General features: G+C 36.4%; 1 protein-coding gene across 1 annotated transcript in view; it reads left to right on the forward strand.

Moving 5' to 3' along the window:
• Positions 1-24,835, forward strand: part of LOC150110257 (dynein axonemal heavy chain 5-like) — a 972,373-nt gene that overhangs the window by 837,689 nt on the left and 109,849 nt on the right. The window contains exons 61-62 of the mRNA XM_090394637.1: positions 2,328-2,455; positions 21,020-21,188. Coding sequence (XP_090250763.1) covers positions 2,328-2,455; positions 21,020-21,188 — 297 coding nt within the window. The remainder of the gene's footprint in view (positions 1-2,327; positions 2,456-21,019; positions 21,189-24,835) is intronic.

Below are 24,835 nucleotides of genomic sequence, written 5' to 3' on the forward strand. Positions count from 1 at the left end.
ACATCATCTTATCATGATCATTCTTGATACATTTCTTCTCGTACTGCACTTTTGTTTTCCTTACTAACTGAATCACTCTCCTGGCTAGCTCTTTATATTCTTCATGTAACTAATTATTATCATTATTCATCTCGTACTTCCTCCAAAGTACCTTCATTTTCCAGATTTCATGGTTAAGTTTCACATTCTTCCATTTTATACCTGCCTTATTCAGCCTTTTGGCCTTTGGAATACATTCACACATTGATGCTGTTATGTATTTCTTTGTCAGTTCCATTCAGTATTTATTTCCTTATCACTGAACTCCTCATTCCATGTTATAGCTCCAAGCTATCTCCTGAGCTTGTCATATCACCAGCCTTATAATTCCACATATATCCTTTCCTCGCAAAAGTCTGTATATGGCTAGCCACAACCCAGGTAATCACTTCATGATCACTATCACCAACTGGAGGAAAGTGTGAAACCCTGCTCTCACAATTATATCTTCTGATGAAATGATCAGATCTAGAACTCTCAATCCTTGCATGCCCTCCTTCACATCCTGCCTGAGATAGTTATCTCTCAAGAACTCAAGAAATTAATTTTCCTTATTTTCAAATGCTATCTCTTCATTCCAATCTATACAGCCATAATGAAAATCACCCATAATAATTACCCTTCATTTGTTCATTAATCTAAGTTGTTTATACATTTCTTCATCACCACCCTCCACATTCCTGGGCTTATAGCAACATCCAACTAAATGTGTCTTCCTGTACATTATATTATACCACACTTCCTGTATATTATACCACACTTCCTCATAATCATTGCCAGTATTTCCCTCTTTCATGTGTACCTTATCTGGACATAATTTTGCTGCTATCATCAGCAGCACTCTCCCTCCCCCTTCCTGTCCTTTCTGTCCTCACAAAAAATACTGTATCCTTCCATTTCTATTCCTGTTAGAATATTATCTTCATTCAACCATGTTTTACTTATTCCAATGATTTTGGGGCAAATAAACTCAATCAGTGAAACCATTTGTAAACAAACAATAATTCATTTTCAGGTTTATAACCAGTCCTATCCAAGCCACTTGTTGGTTGTGATTTGCTCATCACACCTGCCAAGTCATCTTTATCACCTACTGCTACATATATATCTGCTCAGTTTTACTACATATATCTGCTCAGCTCAGCTTCTCCACCCACATCGCAATATACTCCATCTTCATGAACTCATTCACTGCCACTTTCAGCATCTTCTCTTCCTATGCCAAGTCTCCTTATACACCCAGTTCCCCCCCCCCCATTTCCCTGTCCCTCTTGCATTCCCATTTTCTCCATCAAAAACTTGTAATGAAATGCTTTCAGTTCATAGAACATGAAGTGGAACTGAATTTTTTGCTCCAAATAATAAGATAATTAAACAAAATTTATAAAATGTACTTTTAAATACACACATTACTGTCTGGTTATTATGTATTAAGATTGAGAGAATGTAGGTTGCAGAGTCTCATGAATAGAAGAAGAAGGGGGGAATATGATTAAGATACATAAGCTAGTCAAGGGTTGTTATCAGGTTGACATGGAAGAGATTTTTCATAGAATGAGAGGGGGGGGTAGAACAAAAGGCTATTGCTGGAAACTATATAAGGAGGGTGTGAGCAGAGTAGCGAAGAGTAGGGTCTTTTCATGGAGTGTGGTTGGTGATGGAATGCATTACCTGAGTGTGTTGTGAATATAGACACATTGAATCAGTGTGGTTGGATGAGCATTGTGTGCAATAGTGTGTACTTCCCACAATGAGTCTCCGACTCCATGAAGGTCAGATGTTAATAATAATAATCCATTTTAACTTTGTTTAGTTTTAATTTTAATTTAAATTACATTTCACTCTAGATATAATGGACTTTTCTAATGATATATAAGAAAAGCCGGGCAACTCCAAGGAGTCAACGGACTCATCGAGGGAGGCCCTAACATCATGTCAAGAACAACTATTCGACATTGATACAGTATCTATCATACCTTGCCTTGAACTCATTCACGGTCGTAGCACCCACAGCAGACTCTGGAAGCTTGGAACCTGGAACAGACCCTGGAAGAAAATGAAATATAACTAATCTCGTGTTTCTTTTTTCTATATTATGAAATTATGTAATTTGTGAAATGGGTTACTGTCGACTCTCACTAAAAGAGAAATTTCTTTTAGCACATCATTGTACATATAGGACTTTGATCAGGATGTTTTGTTATAGTGAGAGTTGAATGTACTTTTTGTGTTACTCCTTAAAATTTCTTTAATTTTTAAAATTTGGAATGTAAACTGCTTTTCTATAGAAATTGGTGGAACAAGCATCCATATGTCGACGAAAGATGTCTCGTGCTGCAACACTTATTACCGAATTGGGTGGAGAATATCAGAGATGGACAGACCAAAGCAAGCAGTTTAAAGCTCAGATTGGCAGGTAAGGATAATTCATGCCTTTTATATAGTAAATTAGATTGCTAATTTTTTTAAGTGAAGTATTGAGTGATAATCTAAAAAATCAAGTGAATACTATAAATAAAAGATGCCAAGAAATTATATTCCTGGTTTAATCCTTTATCCAATCATAAGCAAACAAAGTTTACACTTGAAGTAATTTCAGGACTGGGCAACTCGTATATAGAGGCTAATGACTTAACATCACTTGCCTTAGTATCCCATAATGCAAAGCACTTACCCTTATGGACATATATAATGCCATGCATTATGATAAGGGTCACTACCCAGACCCAGTTTCAACCTTTATTAAGGTCTCATCAGTGGGAGCCAGATCCAGAAGTGATACTAAGGTTGAAATAATGACTTATGCATATTTCCATATACGAGTAGCCAAAAGGTTTCACACCTTATTACTAAAATAACTTTAAAAAATACTAAAAGAAAATAAACCAGGAATATAATTTCTTGGCATGTTTAATTTATAGTATAAGCAAATGGAAAAACTTCCAACATCTATCTGTAATCCAATGTATTTTAGTAATAAGGTGTGACACCTTTTGTCTACTTGTACGCAGAAATATGACTTATGCATTGCTTCAACCTTAGTATCACTTGAGGTATATAAATCAATCGACCGTGAGATGCGGTGATTGATTCATTCAATCCAATACTCTTGGAGGGTAATGGATGGCAATGCTGTAGCCAATGAAGTTCTAACTGAGGCTCGGCTATTGCTGTTACCCTCCTGCCATGATCAGAGCTTTAATAGCTCAATAACACCTTATCCATACACTGTCCTCTACAGATAACGGGGAATATGAAAAGCATTCTTGCTTCGCCCCTTTAAGCCAGTCCTTATAAGGACTTAGTATCACTTGGAGTCACTTTGAACAATTGACTGTGAGATGCGGTGATTGATTCATTCAATCCAATACCCTTGGAGGGTAATGGATGGCAATGCTGTAGCCAATGAAGTTCTAACTGAGGCTTGGCTATTGCTGTTACCCTCCTGCCATGATCAGAGCTTTAATTGCTCAATAACACCTTATCCTTACACTGTCCTCTACAGATAACAGGGAATATGAAAAGCATTCTTGCTTCGCCCCTTTAAGCCAGTCCTTATAAGGATAAGGACTTAGTATCACTTCTGGTCTGGCTTCAACTGATGAGTCCTTGTGGAAATTTTATTGTTCAGTTAGACGATTTTTTGTAACATTATGCAATATTCAATGGAGGGGGGGAGAGAAAATTCTGTCTATTTTTGCTATGAGAAGTTTTTTAAATAGTTTCATCCTCTTAATTCAATGTGATCTTATAGTCAATTGCAGGGATGACTGGAGAGCAGTCCCAGTCAGGAAAGGCCAGTTCAAGGCAGTTAACCCAGATGGGGCTAACCACCTGGGTATCAGCCATCTTTGTACTTTAGTTTCAATTGGTCTTTTGGTTGTTCATCTATACAAGATTGGTGGAAAAGAAAAACTGATAGCTTTTGGCTATATGATGATATAAAAGAAGCTGAGGCCCATGATGAGTCTTTTGACTCCATGATGCAAAATTTGCATCATGGAGTCAAATTTTATTATAATAATAAAATTTATTATTATAATAAATTATTATAATTTATAATAATAATAATAATAATAATAATAATAATAAAGAATTAAGCTAGGTTGAAGTTGAAGGTGTCTGAAGTGTAGAGCAGTATCACTTGTATATGTTAAATTTTTAACTTATACACATACCATGCAGTCAACATATTAAATGCTTTTTTGTCTATTTGTATGTGCTCTTCAACCAGTTTTCCAGCTTCACAGAAGGAATCTGAATTTCCTCCCAGAAATTCAGATTCTTCTAGCTTCATGTTGGATTTGTATAACAAGCATTTTTTAACCAAAGGACACATGGTGCTTTGTCTTGATTTCACTATGCTAGGAGATGCTAGGACTTTCACATGATTGAATTAAGTGATGGTGAATTTTATTGTCAGTACTATTTTTTTTTTCTAATTGCAATCTTGCCCATGAAAAGTTACAACTTACAATAGTTAAAGGAAGTATACATTTTTGAAAATTATGAAGACAACTACCATGTTTGAATAAAAACTTTAGTTTAATATAACTAAAATCTACATTTGACATTTCGACCTTTATGTCAAGGTCATCTTCTGGAGCATACACACTATATACAGAGAACAAGCTACATTACAATCAAACTGGTTTGTTAAAGTTATTGACCAACCGCTACAACAATTGTTGGCCTGACCTCTAGTGAAAAAAAATAAATAAATATATATATATATATATATACATCAACGCTAGAGTCCTATTATTAGTATTATCTGTTGGTTGTAGAATTACATTGGGCGCAACAACAAGTCTATGTATCTATCTATCTATATACATATATTAACATCATGATTATACATGTACATTCCAGCTTAGTATTAGAAACCATTCCAGGTATGGAATGGTTTCTAATACTAGCTGAAGGTTGGCTAGGGTCCTGACTTATGCTGGATCTTATATGCTAGGTAGGCTGAATGTGTACCATCCAGATCCTTGGAATTTTCATGTCATCTTTGTTGTTGATATTTGGGTGGTTTATCAGAATTTCACAGGCTTCCTTCAATTTCCTTTCATACCAGGTTTTTGTGTGGTGTAAAGAGCAGGTGATTTTTCAGTTGATTTGGTGTAAGGTGTTGAGCGCGTGATCTGAGAGGCCTGCTTTACCATAATGGTTATATTTAATGTGTCTTATGTGTTCTTTCTTACGTATAGGGATTGTACGTCCTGTTTCGCCAATGTACGGTAAGTTACAGGTGCAGTGGATGCAATAGACTCCAGGATGTGCCAATGGGAGGAGAGGATCCTTAGAGGAGTTGAATATGGTTTTAAGTTTAGTGGGTGGCTTAAAGGTGGCATTGAGGTTATAATGTTGTAGGATTCCGTTGATTTTTTTCTGATGACCCTTTAATGTATGGGATGGCTATAGTTTTACTGTAATCTAGATTCGTTTTTGTTGTTGTTTTATAGAGTATTTTATTAATAGTATGTTTGTTATAGCCATTATTTATGAAGTATCGCTGATGATTTTAAGTTCTTGTTTCAGCTGGTTAGAGCAAATTGTTGTAGCTCTGTTTTTAAGGGTGTTAATGACTCCATATTTTTGTGATGGGTAGTGGTATGAATTAGCATGCATGTATTGGTCCTTTTGTGTGTCAGTTTTCGGTAGACCGTGAAGAATAGACTGCCTGAAGGAAGACGTGTGACTAGTGTGTCTAAGAACGGGAGCGAGTTTTGATTTTCGATTTTGATGGTAAATTGTATGCATTCGTGTTGTTTGTTCAAGGTGGCTAAGGAAGTATCTAGAAGGCATCAACTATTATAATTCACACACTGACCAGGAACCCATTTATACAAAATTCAACTTTCTGACATGAGACTGATGTGATATTGAAACAACAGGGTTCCTACTCTCATAAGGTTTCTGCCTGGTCTTTAATGAGAACCAAAACACATGGCTAATAAAATCATCATCAAAGGAACTGGTAAAAGCCAAACAATGGTGACTCATGAGTAGAGGTAATGTCTTTTAAGTAGTTAATACCAAAGCAATTCTGTTGCGTTGTATTTTCATAAGCTCTCTCTGGGCAATTTCTAACTTTTAAATATTTGGCTACAAAAGAATAATGGATTTTCATTATCTTTGATTCAGGTACAACTTAACAGGTCGTTAGTTCTGTGGATGGGCTGAAAATTAGATACATTAGGAACTCTGCTCTAGAGAATAAATCTTGTTTGTTACACCACTGAGATGAAATATTGGAAGCATTAAATACTATTTTTAATTGAAGTATGCTGTTTCCTAGTGCTGTTTCACTCCATTAAACTTTCTTCATGAAACTCATATTTTATTTATGTACTTCAGCATATAATTTTATTTTATCTAATTTTGCCATGCACGAATGGTCTAGTTATTATTATTATTAGTAGTAGTAGTAGTAGTATAACCTTAATACCCTAACAGAGTAAATGCTGTTAGATCTGCCTGTCCAGAGGCGTTAGGTACCAGCCCTACCACTGGACTTACCCAGCGACAGGTTAGTAACCTGCCCTGGGGAAATTCAAAATACTTTCAAGTTTCATGCAAAGAAAAGCCGGATGGACTGTCAGGGAAAAGACCAAAACCCAGGAAACGGTAAACAAAATTGGAAAAAGGAACACATAATGAAGATTGCAACATGGAATGTGAGAAGCATTGCACACAAAGAAGAACTTGATAAACAACTAAACCAAGCTAACATAAAGATATGTATAGTAACAGAAACAAAGAAAAAACAAAAAGGTACAAAAGAAACAAACAACTATGTACAAATCTACAGTGGGGTAAAAAAAGAAGAAAGAACAAAAGCAGGTATAATGATTATGGTACATAAATCCCTAAAGAACAATATTGTATATTACAACTATTTGAATGAAAGACTAATAGAAATTAGACTCAAGACATTAAGAGGCCACATAACACTAATTGGTGCATATGCACCAGAAGAGGAAAAAGAAGAAAACAATAATATATTTTATAAAGAATTGCAGAATACCATAGATAAAACAAACAAAACTGACTATTTACTGCTAGCAGGAGATTTAAATGCCAGAATAGGAAACAAAAAATACAAAACAACCATAGGTAAATTTGGCGAAGATACATGTAATCAAAATGGTCGCAGATTGCACGATTTTGTCATTTATAATAATATGAGAATAATGAATTCAATGTTTAAACACAAGGAAATACATAAATATACTTGGTCAGCCAGAGGATACAAATCAGTAATTGACTACGTTATCACAAATTTTAAATTAGCGGAGTTAATTTTAGACATAAGAGCATATCGAAGCTTTGAATTAAATTCTGATCATTATATGGTATCAGCAAAAATTCATTTTAAACCATCGTTGCTAAAAACACATAGAATTGAAAATTCTTACTAACCAAGCTACAAAATTTCTTCATTACAGGATCCTCAAGTTAGACAACAATATCAAAAATGCACAAACTTAAAAACAGATGTCACACATAAATCAAGTGACATAGAAGATGAATGGGAAAATTTGAAACAAATTCTCACAAAAACAGCAACAGAAACCTTAGGAATGAAGCACAAATGGATTAGAAAAAGGGGACTACGAGACTAGAACAAAGAAATAGAAAATATAATAAAAACCAAAAAGGAGAGTTACCAGAAATGGCTAAATTCCAAAACAATAGAAGCAGAAATAGAGTATAAAAGAAATAGTGCAATTGCAAAATGAGAAGTAAGGAAAGAACATAGAGAAAGATGGAACAATTTCATAACAGAACTAGCAAAGGATTTATTTAAGCCACATATCGTAGTGTGTAGTGTTCGTGCAAGCTCATGATAAGATAAGTATTATTTTCAGTTATCGTTGATAAAATTAGTTAATATTACGTAGTTTTGTTTGCCTTGCGTATTTTAGTGCATCTGTTTGTGTGTTTTTGGTGTGTATAACTTATTATTTGATAAAACACGTTGCAATAATTATGGCACCTGTACGAAGGAAAATGGCGGCCAGTAATGATGGTTCACCATCGTTATCAAAGAACAATAGTATAAAAGAAATGAGTCAGTGTACTAGCTGTGAAATGTATGCTTTACGGAGTGCGGTCGGAGTGTGGATAGAAGATAATAAAGGATTGAATGTGTGTAGAATATGTAGGGAGAATGAGGAATTGAAGTGTATTTCGGATCGTGAGTGTGATATTTTTGTCAAACTTCAGAATGAAGAAAATAGCGATATGACAAGAAACGGCAAGGTTGTACATGAGAATTATGAGAGTGGGAATGTAGAAAGTGTGAATGATAGTATAAATGGTTTCTCAGAGAATAAAAAAGATGAGATAGATGCATTGAATGAGATCGCGTTGTTGAATGGTGCGATAGAAAGGGCAAAACAGCAGCTAGAGTGCATGAACAAAAGTCGACTGAATGAACCAACCAATAATAAAAGGTATGACAGGAAAAATAGGCGTATGAATGTGAACATGAACAAAATGAAGGATAGAGTGCTGTATGGAGACTCGTTAGTGCGAGGTGTGTTAGTAGAGGATTTGACAAAATCGTACCAACCTGGTGCGACCATAAAGGATGTAACTGAGTCTATTAGAGAGCAAAAGGAAAGGGTGAAAGAAATGATTGTTGTGGCAGGTACGAATGATTTGAAAGGAGATAAAATGGAAATGATAGAAGACCTGAATGAATTGTTTGAGGTAGCAAAAGAAAAGAGTGAGAGAGTTAGAATGATTAGTCTTTTGCCACGGTATGACAGTGAAATGTTTAAAAGGAGGGTCATAATTGCGAATGACTTTATGCGTGGGTTATGTATGAGATGAGTGGTGTGGAATTTGTTGACGTGTGGAGTGAGTTTGATGGGCGAAAGGATCTATATAAGATGGATGGCTTGCATTTGAATGGTTATGGTGTAAGAAGACTTGAGAAAATGTTGCTGTATGTAGTGGATGTGCAAATTCAGGGAAACTAGATTTGTTAAGGGGGGGAGTAGATATACAGTCCTAGGGAGGCAGTTGAATGTAATATGCTAGAGCAAATAAGGACAACAAACCAGAGTGGGATAGTTAATATAAGGCATCAAGGTAGGGTTGGGGCTAATGGGGGTCTTAAATTCATGTACACTAATACTAGGAGTATTAGGAACAAGAAGGAAGAGTTTTTAACCAATAACCTGTGGTATTAGTGAAACATGGCTGACTGTAGAGGATATAGCTAGTGGAATTGAATGTGATGGGTATAGTGTGTTCAGGAATGACAGAGAGAATAAAATGGGGCGGAGGAGTATTGTTGATGATAGCTGATGAGCTACAGCCAAGGAGAATAGAAGTTGAATTGCAGGATAGAGAAAAGATCACATTTGAGGCCATTTGGTGTGAGATTGTGGCTAGCAGAACTAAATATACAATTGGGAGCTGCTATAGACCAGGTGATGGAAAAGATGGTGGTGACAATATACACAAGCAAATAGAAGAAATGAGTGGAAGGAGGGTGATTATTATGGGAGATTTCAACTATGGTCGCATTGATTGGAGTGAGGAGAGGACACACGGGAGGAAGGAATTGGATTTTATGCAGTTATTAAGGGATACCTATCTGCGACAGCATGTAATGGAAAATACTAGGGGTCAGAGAGTGCTTGACCTAGTAATTACATCTGAGGATTTGGCTGTAACAAATATGACCACATTGCCACCAATCGGTGAGAGTGAACATAGGGTCTTTACTTGGGAGGTGGCTAAAGGTGTAGAATTTTCAATTAAGACAGGGTACATGTGGAATTATCGGGCTGGAAAGTATGACAAGCTTAGGAGATTGATTGGCTCAGTGCCATGGCATGTACAACTGCAAGGACTAGAAGTTGATAGTGCATGGGAGGTAGTTAAGAAGTGCTTGCATGAAGCAATGGCTAACTGTATACCTAGAGTCCGAATAATAAATCAAGTAGGGGTTAAATGGATGAATAACACCATTAAGCTTGAGCTGCAAAAAAAGAAACAACTATGGAGGGAATTTAAGGAGAAAGGTGACTGGCAGGCACATGAACGGTATAAAGCGCAGGCCAGAAGGGTGACGAGTGTGGTAAGAAAAGCAAAAAAGGATTACGAAAGAACATTGGCCATGCAGGCTAAAGAGAATCCTAAACAGTTTTTTAGATATGTAGCAAGTAGAAGGAAAAATGTACATGGCAGAATGATTTTAAAGAATGCCGATGGTAGGGAGGTAACTGAATCAGTTGAGATAGCTGAGTTACTGAGTGAGCACTTTGCAAGAATATATCATCCAGGTGGTGACATTGCAGAAACGAATAAACCAGTAGATTATACGAGAATTGTGGTGAATGAAGTGGAGGTGAGTAGTCTATTGCATAACCTCAATGTCAATACATCTGTGGGATTGGATGGTATACCAGCTCGTGTAGTACGAGAAGCAGCTAAAGAATTGTCAGTACCCGTGACCATTTTGTTTAATTTGAGTCTCAGTTCTGGGTTAGTCCCGAGCGGGTGGAAGGAAGGGAAAATAGTTCCGCTGCATAAAGGTGGTTCCAAGACTGCTGTTGTAAATTACCGACCGATTAGCATATCAGGAATCATTGTCAAGGTCTTAGAGAAATTAGTCAAGAAAAGAATACAGGACTGGATAGATGAAAATGGGATATTGTATGGGAGACAACATGGTTTTGTGAAGGGTAGATCATGCCTCAGTAACTTGCTCACGTTTTATAACACAGTGACGGCTGAACTGGATAGGGGTAATGGGTTTACAGTGATACTACTGGACCTTGCCAAGGCCTTTGACAGGATACCACATGGAACCCTAATCAGTGAACTGGAGCAGATGGGGATAGATATAGGGTTGGTAAGATGGATAGGAGGGTGGTTGAAGGAGAGATACCAGAGAGTGGTTTATTCAGGAGTGGAGTCAAAAAGACGTCTTGTGACTAGTGGAGTGCCACAGGGCTCTGTTCTTGGACCACTGCTTTTCAATTTGTTTATCAATGATATTGGAAAGGATTTGAGAGGAAGTGTTCACTTGTTTGCTGATGATGCAAAGTTGGGTAGAGCAATTGTGAGTGCAGAGTATGTCAAAATTTTACAGGATGATTTGGATAGTTTGGAGGACTGGGCTAGGAAAAATGGATGTCAGTTTAATGTGGCAAAGTGTAAGGTTATGCACTTTGGGGTGAAAAGAATAGCAGCAGTATAATGCATAGGTGGAACCGTACTCCAGGAGATTGATGAGGCCAGGGATTTGGGAGTACTGGTGGATAGGGAGTTGAAGTTTAGGGGCACATTGCAAAAGTAACTAAAACAGCTCACCAAATCACTTGGCTTATGAAAAATACTTTAACATGCAGAGAGAAGCAAGTTGTTGTTCCTCTGTATCGAGCCTTGATAAGACTCCATCTGGACTTCTGTGCCCAGTTATGGGCACCAGGGTTTCTTCGTGATGGGGAGGAAGTGGAGAGGGTCCAGAGACGAGTGACCAAGATGATAGCAGGTCTGTGGAATGAACCTTATGAGAATAGGTTGAGGATTTGTGGGTTGCAGAAATTGGATGATAGGCGAAGGAGGGGTGATATGATTGAGACATTCAAATTACTGAAGGGTTTTATAAGATTGATCCAGAAGATATTTTTGAAAATATGACTGGTGGTGGAGGACTAGGGGCCATGCATGGAAGCTGGGCAAGAGCGTGGTTGACAAGGGTGTTAGAGCTAGGTTTTTTACTTGGAGAGTGGTGAATGAGTGGAATAATCTTCCAGAGTCTGTTGTGGGTGCTACGACCGTGAATGAGTTCAAGTCAAGATATGATAGATACTGTGTAAATGTTGAATAGTTGTTCCAGACATGATGTTAGGGCCTCCCTCGATGAGTCTGTCGACTCCTTGAAGTTTTCCGCAACAATAATAATAATAATAATAATAATAATAAACTATAAAGTAATAAAATACATGAATAAAGAAATAATAGAAAAGATAAAAATACAAACAATAGATTTAGAAAAATGGATGACGTGCTTCCAAAATCTCTGGACAGATGAGAACAATGAAATAAAATTTTATAAGACAAAGAATGACCTAATAGAAAATATCACAATGTTAGAACTGAAAAATATAATAAAGAAGATGAAAAATAGGAAAACACCAGGAGAAGACAATATAAATATAGAACTATACAAAAATGCAGGTGAAAAATTTAATGAAAAACTTCTAAAATTTTTTAATATGGTTTGGATGTCCGGAAAAATCCCTAACTCTTGGAAAAAAGCACTAGTTATCCCAATCTATAAAAAAGGAAATAAAGACAATTGCAATAATTATAGGGGAATTAGCCTGCTAAATACAGGATATAAAATATATGGAGGAATATTAAAGAGAAACTAAGCAGCACTGTAGAAGACAAATTACTAGAAGAACAAAATGGTTTCTGAAAAGCCAATCCTGCATAGATCCAATTTTTACTTTAAAATTATTAATAGAAAAGAGAAGAGAATTTCAAAAAGAAACACGTGGCCTTTATTGATTATGAAAAAGCCTTTGACAAAATTAGTAGACAAAAATTGTTTAAAATATTAACTGATTTAAACATACCAAACCAATTTTTACAATCTATTCAAGAAATATATACAGGAAATAAAATAGCAGTTAAATTAGAACACATCTCAGAATGGAAAGATATATCAAGAGGAGTATGACAAGGATGTACCCTCTCACCTCTGCTTTTCAATATATATAAATGAAATATTAACAATCTGGAAACAGCAAAACCCATTTGGTATACAAATGACCCTGGAAATGAAGATAGATACACTACTATTTGCAGATGATCAAATAGTATTAGCTACATCAGAAGATGACTTACAAAGATCATTAAAATCATTAAATGATATCTCAAAGCAATATAATATGACAATATCTAAAGAAAAAAATAAAAATAATGGCATTCAAAAGAGAAAATCCAATAAAAAGTAAATAGTGATTGATAATAAAATACTAGAACAAGTAAACACTTTCAGATACTTGGGATGTGATCTATCATACGAAGAAGAAAAAGACATAGACACCAAAATATCAAACTTTGTCTAAGTAAATGGCATAATAAATAATATATTTAAGCCATCCCTAGTACAAAAACACACTAGAATCAGACTATATAATGTCTTGTCAAAACCAACCCTACTATATGGAAGCGAAACATGGACCATGAAAAGGAAAGATGAAAAACGAATTCAAACAGCAGAAATGAAGTTCCTCAGAAAAACAGCTGGTATACCAAGTGGGACCACAAAACAAATGAAGAAATCTTACAATCACTGAAAATAAAACCAATTAATTACTACATAAGACAGTATAAACAAAAATGTCTAGAACATTTAAATCGAATGGACAACAGCAGACTACCAAAAATATTATACAGATACAAAATAAGATACAAAAAGAGATGGCATGAAACCAGAACAGGCCACTTGGCCTAAATTCCATGTTAGGAAGAAGAAGAAGAAGATTATCATTATTATGTGACACTTCCAAGGAGTCCAAAGGCTCATTATAGGAGGGCACTGTTATATCTTGGATGTCTGTGTGACTTATGTGACTGCCTTATCGTTATATCTTTAATGGTCTTTACTTTAGCCTTACAGTTAACATAAATTTTTGTATCACGTAATATCAGATATGCGTTTGCCGACGAATTTATATTGATTAAAGACTGCGCCAGCCGGCAACTAAATTCTGATATGTCATCCAAGAATACTAAAAAAAAATGTAGGGATCAAGAAGTAAGCAGTCGTGGTCCCAATTCTTCTATCACTAATGATTTCCCCTTAAATGCACGGTACGAAATTTTCTAAGCGGTAGCTCAAATCCGCAGAAAGGATGACAAACTCATTTGATTATATTTAAAGAAACACATATATTATTGCACAAAGACAAGTATACATGTAAATCAAATTCTTAATCTTAAAAGAGTCTGGGTTCCCTTTACTTAATTAATCACATACAAAACTTCCATACTATAGTCCCTTACTTGACATAAATTCCTCACTTCTAAAAGTACATCTATTCTCAGACTCTTATAACTAAATTACCTAATATTATCACACATGTAATACTGCATGTATACACAAGACAACTCAATACTTCTGACATGAACTTCTCTAGGATAACACTTCTTATTCTTACTTAATCCCCCCTCCAAAATTTTAGTTAACATTTAGTTACGTTCTGACCATATAACATTACTGATTCTAAATCACACAAACAGTTCGGACCTCGGCCTCCTGTTCGGCTGGAGCCTAATATGCTTCCTTCTTAACTGTAGACAAAAGTGTCCAAATCGCAGACTGTTCCTATAACAGAAATAGCACTTCCTTAACTTCTGTTTCCCTACTATTCGGTTACTTTAATTCAACATTTAACATAAGAAAATCTTCTGCTTACCGTTCTTGCCTTGAACTAGATACTTTGGTCGGCTTACTGTACCTTCACTGATGGCGGTCTTGCTATTCCTTTGTTTCCATACGAACCGAAAAGCAATCATACACAGATTTGAACACTGACGTTCATTTCATCAGTGGCTCTTTCCTCTTATGGATCTGAATACATTGTAGTTGCAGCCTTGGCCCACGTAGCACACATAGCAAGGGGGGGGGGGGATTCTTGCTACACGTGGTGTCAAGCTCTACACAACTCTCCGACAGGACTAGGTGCCGACGAAACCCAGAGACAAGAGAAAAAGAGAGCGATTCAAATTCCCGCCGAAACCTTTATACTCCAAAACAGCTCCCTCACACGGTGGTGTCGTCACACACACACGGTGGCTGCCGATTGGACGCCGTGGCTACGAACTGCTTTTACATGGCTTAAAGTTTGCTCTAGCTTATACACATTTACTTGGCAATTTATACATGATTTTATATTTTAATTCACTTACAACTAATTTCTACTTAACTCATGGGTTATTTTAACATTGTCTAGAGCTCACACATTTGGATATTTACATGTTCTTGGATTGTTAAATGGCACATTCTCTGTCTGGAGGCATAAGCATGTCCTTATACTCTCCTTATGAGGTGACTTAGTGTTGGGTGGGAAAAAGGGATGACTCATCATTTTTTTCCGACACAACAGCACTCTACTCTGCTACACATCTTGTGATTTCAAAACTAAAATCAAAAACACACTATGCAAAATTAATGGATATCCTAAATACTAAATTTCATTAAACTCCATGCAGCCACTGCAGAATAATTACAGTCAGTTTTGGTCAAATTTTGTCAATCAGTTTAAATGATCCAGATTAAACCCAAAATTGAACCAAAGACCATATTCTAGCATATGTGGCAAATACTAAGTTATATTAAATTTCATATTTAAATATCATTCACAGTTTACACATGTAACAAAAAATATATAGAATTTTATTTAAAAACTCCAATATATTTCATTAAACTTTATGTGCAGATCATCAGGGAGGTAAACCATTAACTACATTCAAAACATGAATTACAATAATGAGTCATAAATCATGCATATATACTACCTCATATCTCAGTTGCAGCTAAAGTATATGATTACACTATTAGAGCTCAAAGGAGCAATTGTAAAAAAATTGTGTAAATAAAAAAATAGTTTAAAATAATAATAATTATAATTATTATTATTACTGACACCACCAGGGAGTACTAAGACTCATCGAGGCAGGGCACCTATTCTACAACTGTCTCCACCACTCAATCCACCAACTATAGAATGAACTGCAACTATCATTATCATCTACACCAATGCCATCTACTGCTCACCACCACCACTAGTATTTTCCCTAGACATTCACAAACGTCCATGCCCAAGGCAGGATTCGAACCCGCAGCTTTTTGGCTGGAGAGTGGATATGCTAACTACTTGGCCAACCAGGCTGGCAAATTATCAACAATTAATTGTTCATGATTATTATTCATAATCATGTAAATAAATAATGAGAAGAATGATAATGATCAGAATAGAGTACCTCATGATAAGTTGACAGTCAAATCACAGTAGATGTGGTTGGATATTAGATTAGTGCATTGGATTGGAGACTGGCTATCTGATAGGTATCAACAAGTTGTGTATGGAGGGTGCAATATCCAGGAAAAGGAAAGTCACTAGTGGAGTGCCTCAGGGGTCTGTTTTAGGGCCATTACTATTTAACTTGTATATTAATGACATTGGTGAAGATTTGGATGGAGATATTCAGTTGTTTGCAGATAATGCAAAGTTGGGACAAACCATAAAGAGTAGTGAAGATGTTGCAGACTTACAAGAAGACTTGAATAAATTGAGTGATTGGGCATGGAAATGGAGATGTGAGTTCAATGTTGCAAAATGTAAGGTTTTAAAATTTGGAAAACAAAGGTGGGATGTAGAATTTATGCTTGGTGAGAATATATTGTTGGAGGTAGAGGAAATAAGAGATCTGGGGGTGATAGTGGATAAGCATCTAAAATTTAGAGGGCACATCGCCAAAATTGTGAAGACAACACAAAGGCTTCTGGGAATGATGCGGAGGACACTGACGTGTAGAAGTAGGGAGATTCTTGTTCCGTTGTATAGGCTTTGATTAGGCCACACATGGACTATTGTGCCCAGATTTGGTCACTGGGTTTTCAGAAGGATGAAAAGATGTTGGAAAGAGTCCAAAGGCGACTGACTAAAGTAGTTTCTGACCTCTGGAATGTTGAGTATGAGGAAAGATTGAGAAGATGTAAATTGCAGAGTCTGGTGGAGAGGAGGACGAGGGGGAGATATGATAGAGACCTACAAGTTGGTAAGGGGTTGTTATAAGATCAGTGGTGGTGGAGGAGTTCTACAGAGAATAGTGGGAGATCAGGTGAGAGCCAGAGGTCATCCCTGGAAACTGTATAAAGAGGATGTGAGTAGGGGAGTGAGAGGCAGGTTTTTTTTTCGTGCAGAGTTGTGAATGATTGGAATGCCTTGCCTGAGAGTGTGGTATCTGCAAGGAGTTTGAATGTGTTTAAGACACAGCGATGAGATGTGTGTGTGATAAAAGGACCTCCCAGATAAGTCTTTGACTCCATGAGACCTTGGGGTAATAATAATAATAATAATGATTCTTGTTCACAATCATTATTATTATTCATAATTAGTATTTTAGTTAATAACTACTTTTTATCTACACAACTTTTTACAATTGCTCCTTTGAACCCTAACAGTATAATCATATACTTCAGCTGCAATGAAGACAGGAGCTAGTATATGCATGATTTATGACTCATTATGACCTATGTTTTGGATGTAGTTAACAGTTTGTGATGATGTCCACGTAATGTTAGATGAAATATATTGGAGTTTTTGAATAAAATTCCATATATTTTTTGTTACAGGTGTAAGCTATGAAAGTTATTTAAATATTTCTAGTAACATATTTTCCTTTAAAGCTATTTAAATTTCATATTATTATTATTATTATTATTATTATATGGTTATCCTGATAGAGTCAAAAGATTCATCATGGGAGATTCACATTACCCATTATTCACACAATACTGTCATACATCTCCTTAAACTCTTTCATAGTCAAGATACTCACATCTACCTCTTGCAGTCCATTCCATTCATTCATTCATCACTCTCCAAATAAAAAAATATCTAGTCCACAACTAAGAAGGTAGTTAACTAACTGCATTCTTACACAACTTTCAGTGGTGACCTCTAGTTCTCTCTATACTCTTCATGTATCAAATAATTTATTTTGTGTCAGTCATATAGAACCCCTTTAGTAGCTTTTAAGTTACTAAAGGAGTTAGTAATGTAACTAGCAGATTCATAAGTAACTTGTGACTAGTGGAGTGTCTCTATGCTCCACTAGTCCAAAGCGACTAATGCCAAACATTCCTCTCCTTTATTTCTTATACTTATTGGCATTTGTGTACATGCATTTCAACCTCCCCTTTTATAAATTTAGTTTAATCCTTTATCCAAGTGTGAGCAAACAAAGTTTGCGCCTGAAAGTATCTTCAGGACTGGGTTAAGGCGGTACACACCAGGGCAACTCGTTGCAAAGGTGGAGCAAGCTACCAACACTCCCATCCTAGTATCTCCCATAATGCAAAACACATCTCCTTGCGGATATGTCTATTGTTATGCACCAAGGGAAGGGCCACTACCCAGACCGGTTTCAACCTTTATTGAGGTCTCTTCAGTGGGAGCCAGGCCCAAGTTGAGATATCAGGCAGAAGCATTTGCAGGTCATCTCCACCTATAGGAATTGCCAATTGGTGTGCCACCCTTTTTTAATAAATTACTCTGGATTTAGAGAAAGATGTTGAAAGTTTATTTTCCACTTGGTTAGAGTATAATAAATTTAGTTTAATCCTTTATCCAAGTGTGAGCAAACAAAGTTTGCGCCTGAAAGTATCTTCAGGACTGGGTTAAGGCGGTACACACCAGGGCAACTCGTTGCAAAGGTGGAGCAAGCTACCAACACTCCCATCCTAGTATCTCCCATAATGCAAAACACATCTCCTTGCGGATATGTCTATTGTTATGCACCAAGGGAAGGGCCACTACCCAGACCGGTTTCGACCTTTATTGAGGTCTCTTCAGTGGGAGCCAGGCCCAAGTCGAGATATCAGGCGGAGATGACCTGCAAATGCTTCTGCCTGATATCTCGACTTGGGCCTGGCTCCCACTGAAGAGACCTCAATAAAGGTCGAAACCGGTCTGGGTAGTGGCCCTTCCCTTGGTGCATAACAATAGACATATCCGCAAGGAGATGTGTTTTGCATTATGGGAGATACTAGGATGGGAGTGTTGGTAGCTTGCTCCACCTTTGCAACGAGTTGCCCTGGTGTGTACCGCCTTAACCCAGTCCTGAAGATACTTTCAGGCGCAAACTTTGTTTGCTCACACTTGGATAAAGGATTAAACTAAATTTATTATACTCTAACCAAGTGGAAAATAAACTTTCAACATCTTTCTCTAAATCCAGAGTAATTTATTAAAAAAGGGTGGCACACCAATTGGCAATTCCTATAGGTGGAGATGACCTGCAAATGCTTCTGCCTGATATCTCGACTTGGGCCTGGCTCTCACTGAAGAGACCTCAATAAAGGTCGAAACCGGTCTGGGTAGTGGCCCTTCCCTTGGTGCATAACAATAGACATATCCGCAAGGAGATGTGTTTTGCATTATGGGAGATACTAGGATGGGAGTGTTGGTAGCTTGCTCCACCTTTGCAACGAGTTGCCCTGGTGTGTACCGCCTTAACCCAGTCCTGAAGATACTTTCAGGCGCAAACTTTGTTTGCTCACACTTGGATAAAGGATTAAACTAAATTTATTATACTCTAACCAAGTGGAAAATAAACTTTCAACCTCCCCTTTGGCCCACAGTTACCCTTACATAATGTCATTACTAACCCATTCAGATATGAAAGCTGAAAAACTATACTCCTTTTGATGATCATTTCTGCACTCACACTAATTTGTTTCAGTGGCCTAGACACATGCTTGATTGCATCCCCCCCACAATACTTTATTTCTCTGATTTTGCACTTTCAACCTCTCGTTGAACATCACTCTCTCCTAATATCTAATTCCAATACCATGATATTTATTATGTCAGTAATATTAAATCTCAAACACTTTATAGATGTGATTGAATCAAAAACTGAGATGGTTCAACAAATTTTTGTATGAATTACAAATATCCAGTTTCAGTAAAATTGTCCAATTCCAAGATAACCTGTATACTGATGGAGAGTCTAAATAGATCTTATTGGTGCTTGTGAATTTTGTAAAACTTGTATAATAATTATCAAAATTCCTTGATCTAATTTTACTGGGATAATTCAGTTTTCTGATGCAAAAAATAATCACAATTTTTTAATCAATGAAATTTTATTAACTGACACTGATATAATAAATCTAAAATTCCCATTGATTATTATTATTATTATTATTCAGGCCCCCATTGAGTCAAAAGACTCATCGTAGGAGGTCCTTCCTAAGAACATAAAGTCTGTCAAGATTCATCGAGGGGAGGTTCCCCCCCCCCTAAGAAACACAAAGTCTATCATACCACTCCTTAAACTCATTGACCCTTCTCGCTCTCACCACTCCATCATGCATTCCACGGTTCAACCACCCTCCACGCAAAGAAACCACTCCTCACCCTCTTGCTCACAGTTTCCTTTCGTAACTTCCAGGGATGGCCTCTTGTCATCACTCCTTCCCGCTGTTCAACCAAGCGAAAGAACTCCCCAGTGTCAACCCTGTAACCACCTCTCAACAGTTTAAAAGTCTCAATCATATCACCTCTCCTTCATCTATCCACCAAACTCTGTAGTCCACATTCCCTCAGCCGATTCTCATAAATAACATTGTACAGTCCTGAAACTATCTTTGTTATCCGCCTTTGTACCATTTCCACAGTTAATTTATCCCCTTCAAATCCTGGGGACCAAATCTGAGAACAATAGTCCAAGTGTGGTCTGATCAGAGACTTATACAACGGAATGATAACCCTCTTAATTCTGCAGTCAGTGTCCTTCTCATAATTGCAGCAATCCTCTGTGTTACCTTCACCACCTTTGCAATATGTCCCCTAAACTTCAGGTTTCTATCAATCATCAACCCCAGATCTCTTGTCTCCCCTACTTCCTCCAGTATAACTCCTCCCATAGAGTATGCAGCATCCCATCAATGTTTCCCAAACCTCAAGACCTAACATTTTGCTGCATTAAACTTACCCCCATTCATTTACCCATCTATCTAGCTTATGCAAATCCTCTTGCAGGGCTACCACATCTGCACTATTACTAATAATCATTCCCAGCCTCGAATTTGATCTCAAATTCCATGGTGTCTCAAGTTATTCTCTCGGCATCAAATTTTTGTTGAATTTCAGCATTGTGATTTTGAAATTAACATAACAAAAACTTCTTTTTTTTGCAGACTAGTGGGAGATGCATTGCTAGCCACAGGTTTCTTGTCATATGCAGGACCTTTCAATCAAGAATTTCGTACATTAATGTTAACAAAATGGCAGAAGGAATTAATTTCCAGAAACATACCACATACCAGACATCTAGATATCGCTGATATGTTAGTGGATGCAACCACGGTAAGAGATTTTAATTACTTGAAACAAATTTTTAGATATATATAATCATTGCCCCTTTTTCATTTTTAAAATAATTATATGATTTTTGTTGCCATTGATTTCAGTCTCCATTAAGATGCAGATGTTATCTTAATTTGCATTAATCCTCACTATATCAGCTTAATCTGTATCTTAATGCAGATTAAATGCTAGGAGTATCAAGAACAAAGGGATAGAATTTGTTGCCTTGGTGAATACATTGTGGCCTCAGATTTTATGTGTTCTTAAGACCTGTCTTTCAGAGGTAGATATACTCTGATAGCTAGGTCTCACTAATTGAGTATCAAGGATACAGTATCTTTAGGGACGATAGACAATGTAGAAGAGGACATGTGCTGCTAATAATATGAAATGATTTGATCCCAGTTAAGGTAGAAAGCTATGATTGCAGTATTAGTAACTGTTCTCCAAATAGCAGTCAATTTGAAGTCATCTGATGTAACTGATGGACTAGATTTTGATCGACTAGTTATCTGATGGACTGAATTTTTTGATTGAAGAGTGGTAAATGACTGGAATGGATTGACAGATGTGGTTGTTGGTACTCTAACAGTGAATGAGTTTAAGGGGAGACATGATAAGTATTGTGTGAATAATGGTTAATGTGGGCCTCCCAAGATGAGTCTTCTGACAAAATGGTGATGCCTGTAATGATGATGATGACAATGAAGATGACTGAAAATTGCTGTACTACAACACATGCACAAGACCATATGCATATGTGTAATTTAATAGTCTCTTTTAATTGTTTGCATATAATACAATTTGAAATTTTGATTATTTTTATTTAATCAAAATGAAATTAGATGAAAATTAATGAAAAGTTCTGATAAATGATTCTGACCATTGTTCTGTCTCAATTCCTTCATGGTGATTACAAATTTTCAGCACAACCTCATCGTATTAATATAGTGAAGATTATATAGACATTCAGTTTTTCATTTCTCGGAGATGAAGCCTTTCCATGCTGTCAGTAGGCCATTGTTGAAAAAAAGTCATTTGCTGAAATCTTATATATTTTTGGCCTGGATTAAACCCAGGTCAGCCTGGTTGGCAGAGAGGTTAACGTATCTCCTCTCCAGCCAAAAGGCTGCAAATTTGAATCCCACCATAGGCATGGATGTTTGTGATTGTCTGTGAAAATACTAGTGGTAGTGGGCAGTAGATGGTGCTGGTTTTGATGTTGGTGGTTGTGATTTGCTGTAGTTGGTGAATTGAGGGGCGGAGACGGAGAGTTGTAGAGTGAGGGCTCTCCTTCAATAAGTGTTTTAACTCCTTGGATGTGTCACATTATAATAGTAATAAAAACAGAATGTCCATCACTTACTAAAAAAGCTATGAAAATCTGTCTGCCATTTCAATTACTATACACATAAGAGAAAGCTTCTTACAAGGTACTTTTCATTGAATTTGAAATACTGAAATAAACCTGTCTTCTCTTGAACCAAATATCGATAAATTTTGTTTGAATAAAGAAGTGAAACAGTCATCAATTAATTTGTTTTATTTCGATTTATAACTACATATTACTATTGGGTTTAAGGATTTTTGCTATATACGAGGCTGGTCTGAAAAGTTCTCAGTCTCCACCATAGATGGCAACACTATTGGCATGATTTTTTTTTTCTAAGTTGGTACATCTATCATAAGCATCCATGTGAAATTGCAAGTCACTCTATCAAGTAGGTTTTTTTATACAGCTGTCTGAAGCAAAATTCTGTATCCCTTGAAATGGATAAAATTGAGTATCGTGTGGTTCTAAAATTGTTTGTAAAAGAAGGTTTAACACCAAACAAAATTCATTCAAAGTTCATAAAAGTATATGGGCACTCTTCACCTTCATTTTCGACAATTAAGAAATGGGCTGCCAAGTTTAAATGTGGCTGTACCAGCCTTGAAGATGATCCACATGAGGGATGTCCAAAAAGTGTAACGACACCAGAAATCATTGATCAAGTGCACAATATGGTATTGGATGACTGGCGAGTCAAAGGTGCGTGAAATTCCTGAGACTGTAGGCATTTCAAAAGAATGTGTAGGATATATTTTGCATGAAGAATTGCAAATGAAAAAGCTTTGCACAATATGGGAGCCACGCTTGCTCACCACATGTCAAAAAACGCACTCGCATGAAAATCTCTGTGCATCAATTTATTACTATGGATGAGACTTGGATTCACCATTACACACCAGAATCCAAACCGCAGTCAAAACAGTGGACAGAAGCCGGTTGTTCAGCACCAAAAGCAAAATTGGTTCCATCAGCAGGAAAGGTTATGGCATCAGTGTTTTGGGATGCTAAAGGCATTTTGTTTATTAATTATCTCGAAAAGGGTAAAACAATAACCAGGGAATATTATTCCGATCTTTTAACCAGGCTACATGAAAAAATTCACGAGAAAAGACATGGTTTGCAGAAGAAAAAAATCATCTTTCATTAGGACAGTGCACCTGCCCACAAAGGTGTTTTGGCAATGGGAAAATTAAGGGATCTGCACTATGAATTGTTGGAACATCCACCCTATTTCCCAGATTTGGCTCCCTTTATAGACAGATTTGGAGCCAAATCTGTCTATCGCTTCCCAAAACTAAGACTCTTCCTCGCTGGTCAGCATTTTTCTTCGAATCAAGAGGGTGGTTGCAGCTGTAAAGGTGTATTTTACAGATCTTACTGAGGAACCACAACAGGGATGGGATAATGGCATTGGAGCATTGCTGGAATAAATGTATTAGTCTTAAGGGAGATTATGTTGAAAAATAAAAATAATTTAAAAATTATAAATTAGTTTTTTCATTGTTAGGCCGAGAACTTTTCAGACCTCCATTGTACATTGTGTTAGATCCTACTTTCTACTCCGATGTGTATTCTAGTTGTTGATTGACTCCTCATTCGAACATAGAGAATATTGTTATTATACTACGCCACTCTATGTTCAAATTTGCATGAGCAACATATAGATCAACCAATCTATATTATTACTAACTTAATTTTAGACCGAGGTTCTCTTTATTATATAGGGTTCTGCTAAGATTCACATTATTTTAATGAGTGGTGCAATGAAGAAATCAGGCAAATACAAGATTCAATTCAAATAAAATTATTTAATGCAGTGTCACATAAATTTACATCAAAGCAAAGATTTCTAGTTGGGAAAATACAGTTAAACAATAATTATGTTTTCATTAAGATACTAGCCAACTACTCAGCTGAGTATAATAATTACGATTAGAACTTATGCTTACAAATTATATTCTTATTATTATCAAGGATTCCTATCACAACTTCACTCTTATCAAAGTTATTATTATTTAATATAGTTTAAATATCAACTCAGTTAACTATTCAGAACAGTTATAAAATATTATAAAACCATCAGACATTCATTTGAAGATTTCAGAGTTCTATCAACCTAGCAAAATAGCTTGCAGAACTTTCAGTTTCCAATATTACATTAAGTTTCTTACAACAGGCTTTTTTATATCACTCTTTCAGTCTTGAACTATTAATCCAAATGGTACAATATTTGGAACGACAAGAGGGAAATGTCTCACTACATCATACATTTAATCTTGAATAGATAAATTCAGCGATAAGGATTAAATTATGT

This window comes from Typopeltis vanoorti, chromosome 1 (assembly GCF_054136105.1).
Source record: "Typopeltis vanoorti isolate ZY-2024b chromosome 1, IOZ_Tvanoo_1.0, whole genome shotgun sequence".
Taxonomy (NCBI): domain Eukaryota; kingdom Metazoa; phylum Arthropoda; class Arachnida; order Uropygi; family Thelyphonidae; genus Typopeltis; species Typopeltis vanoorti.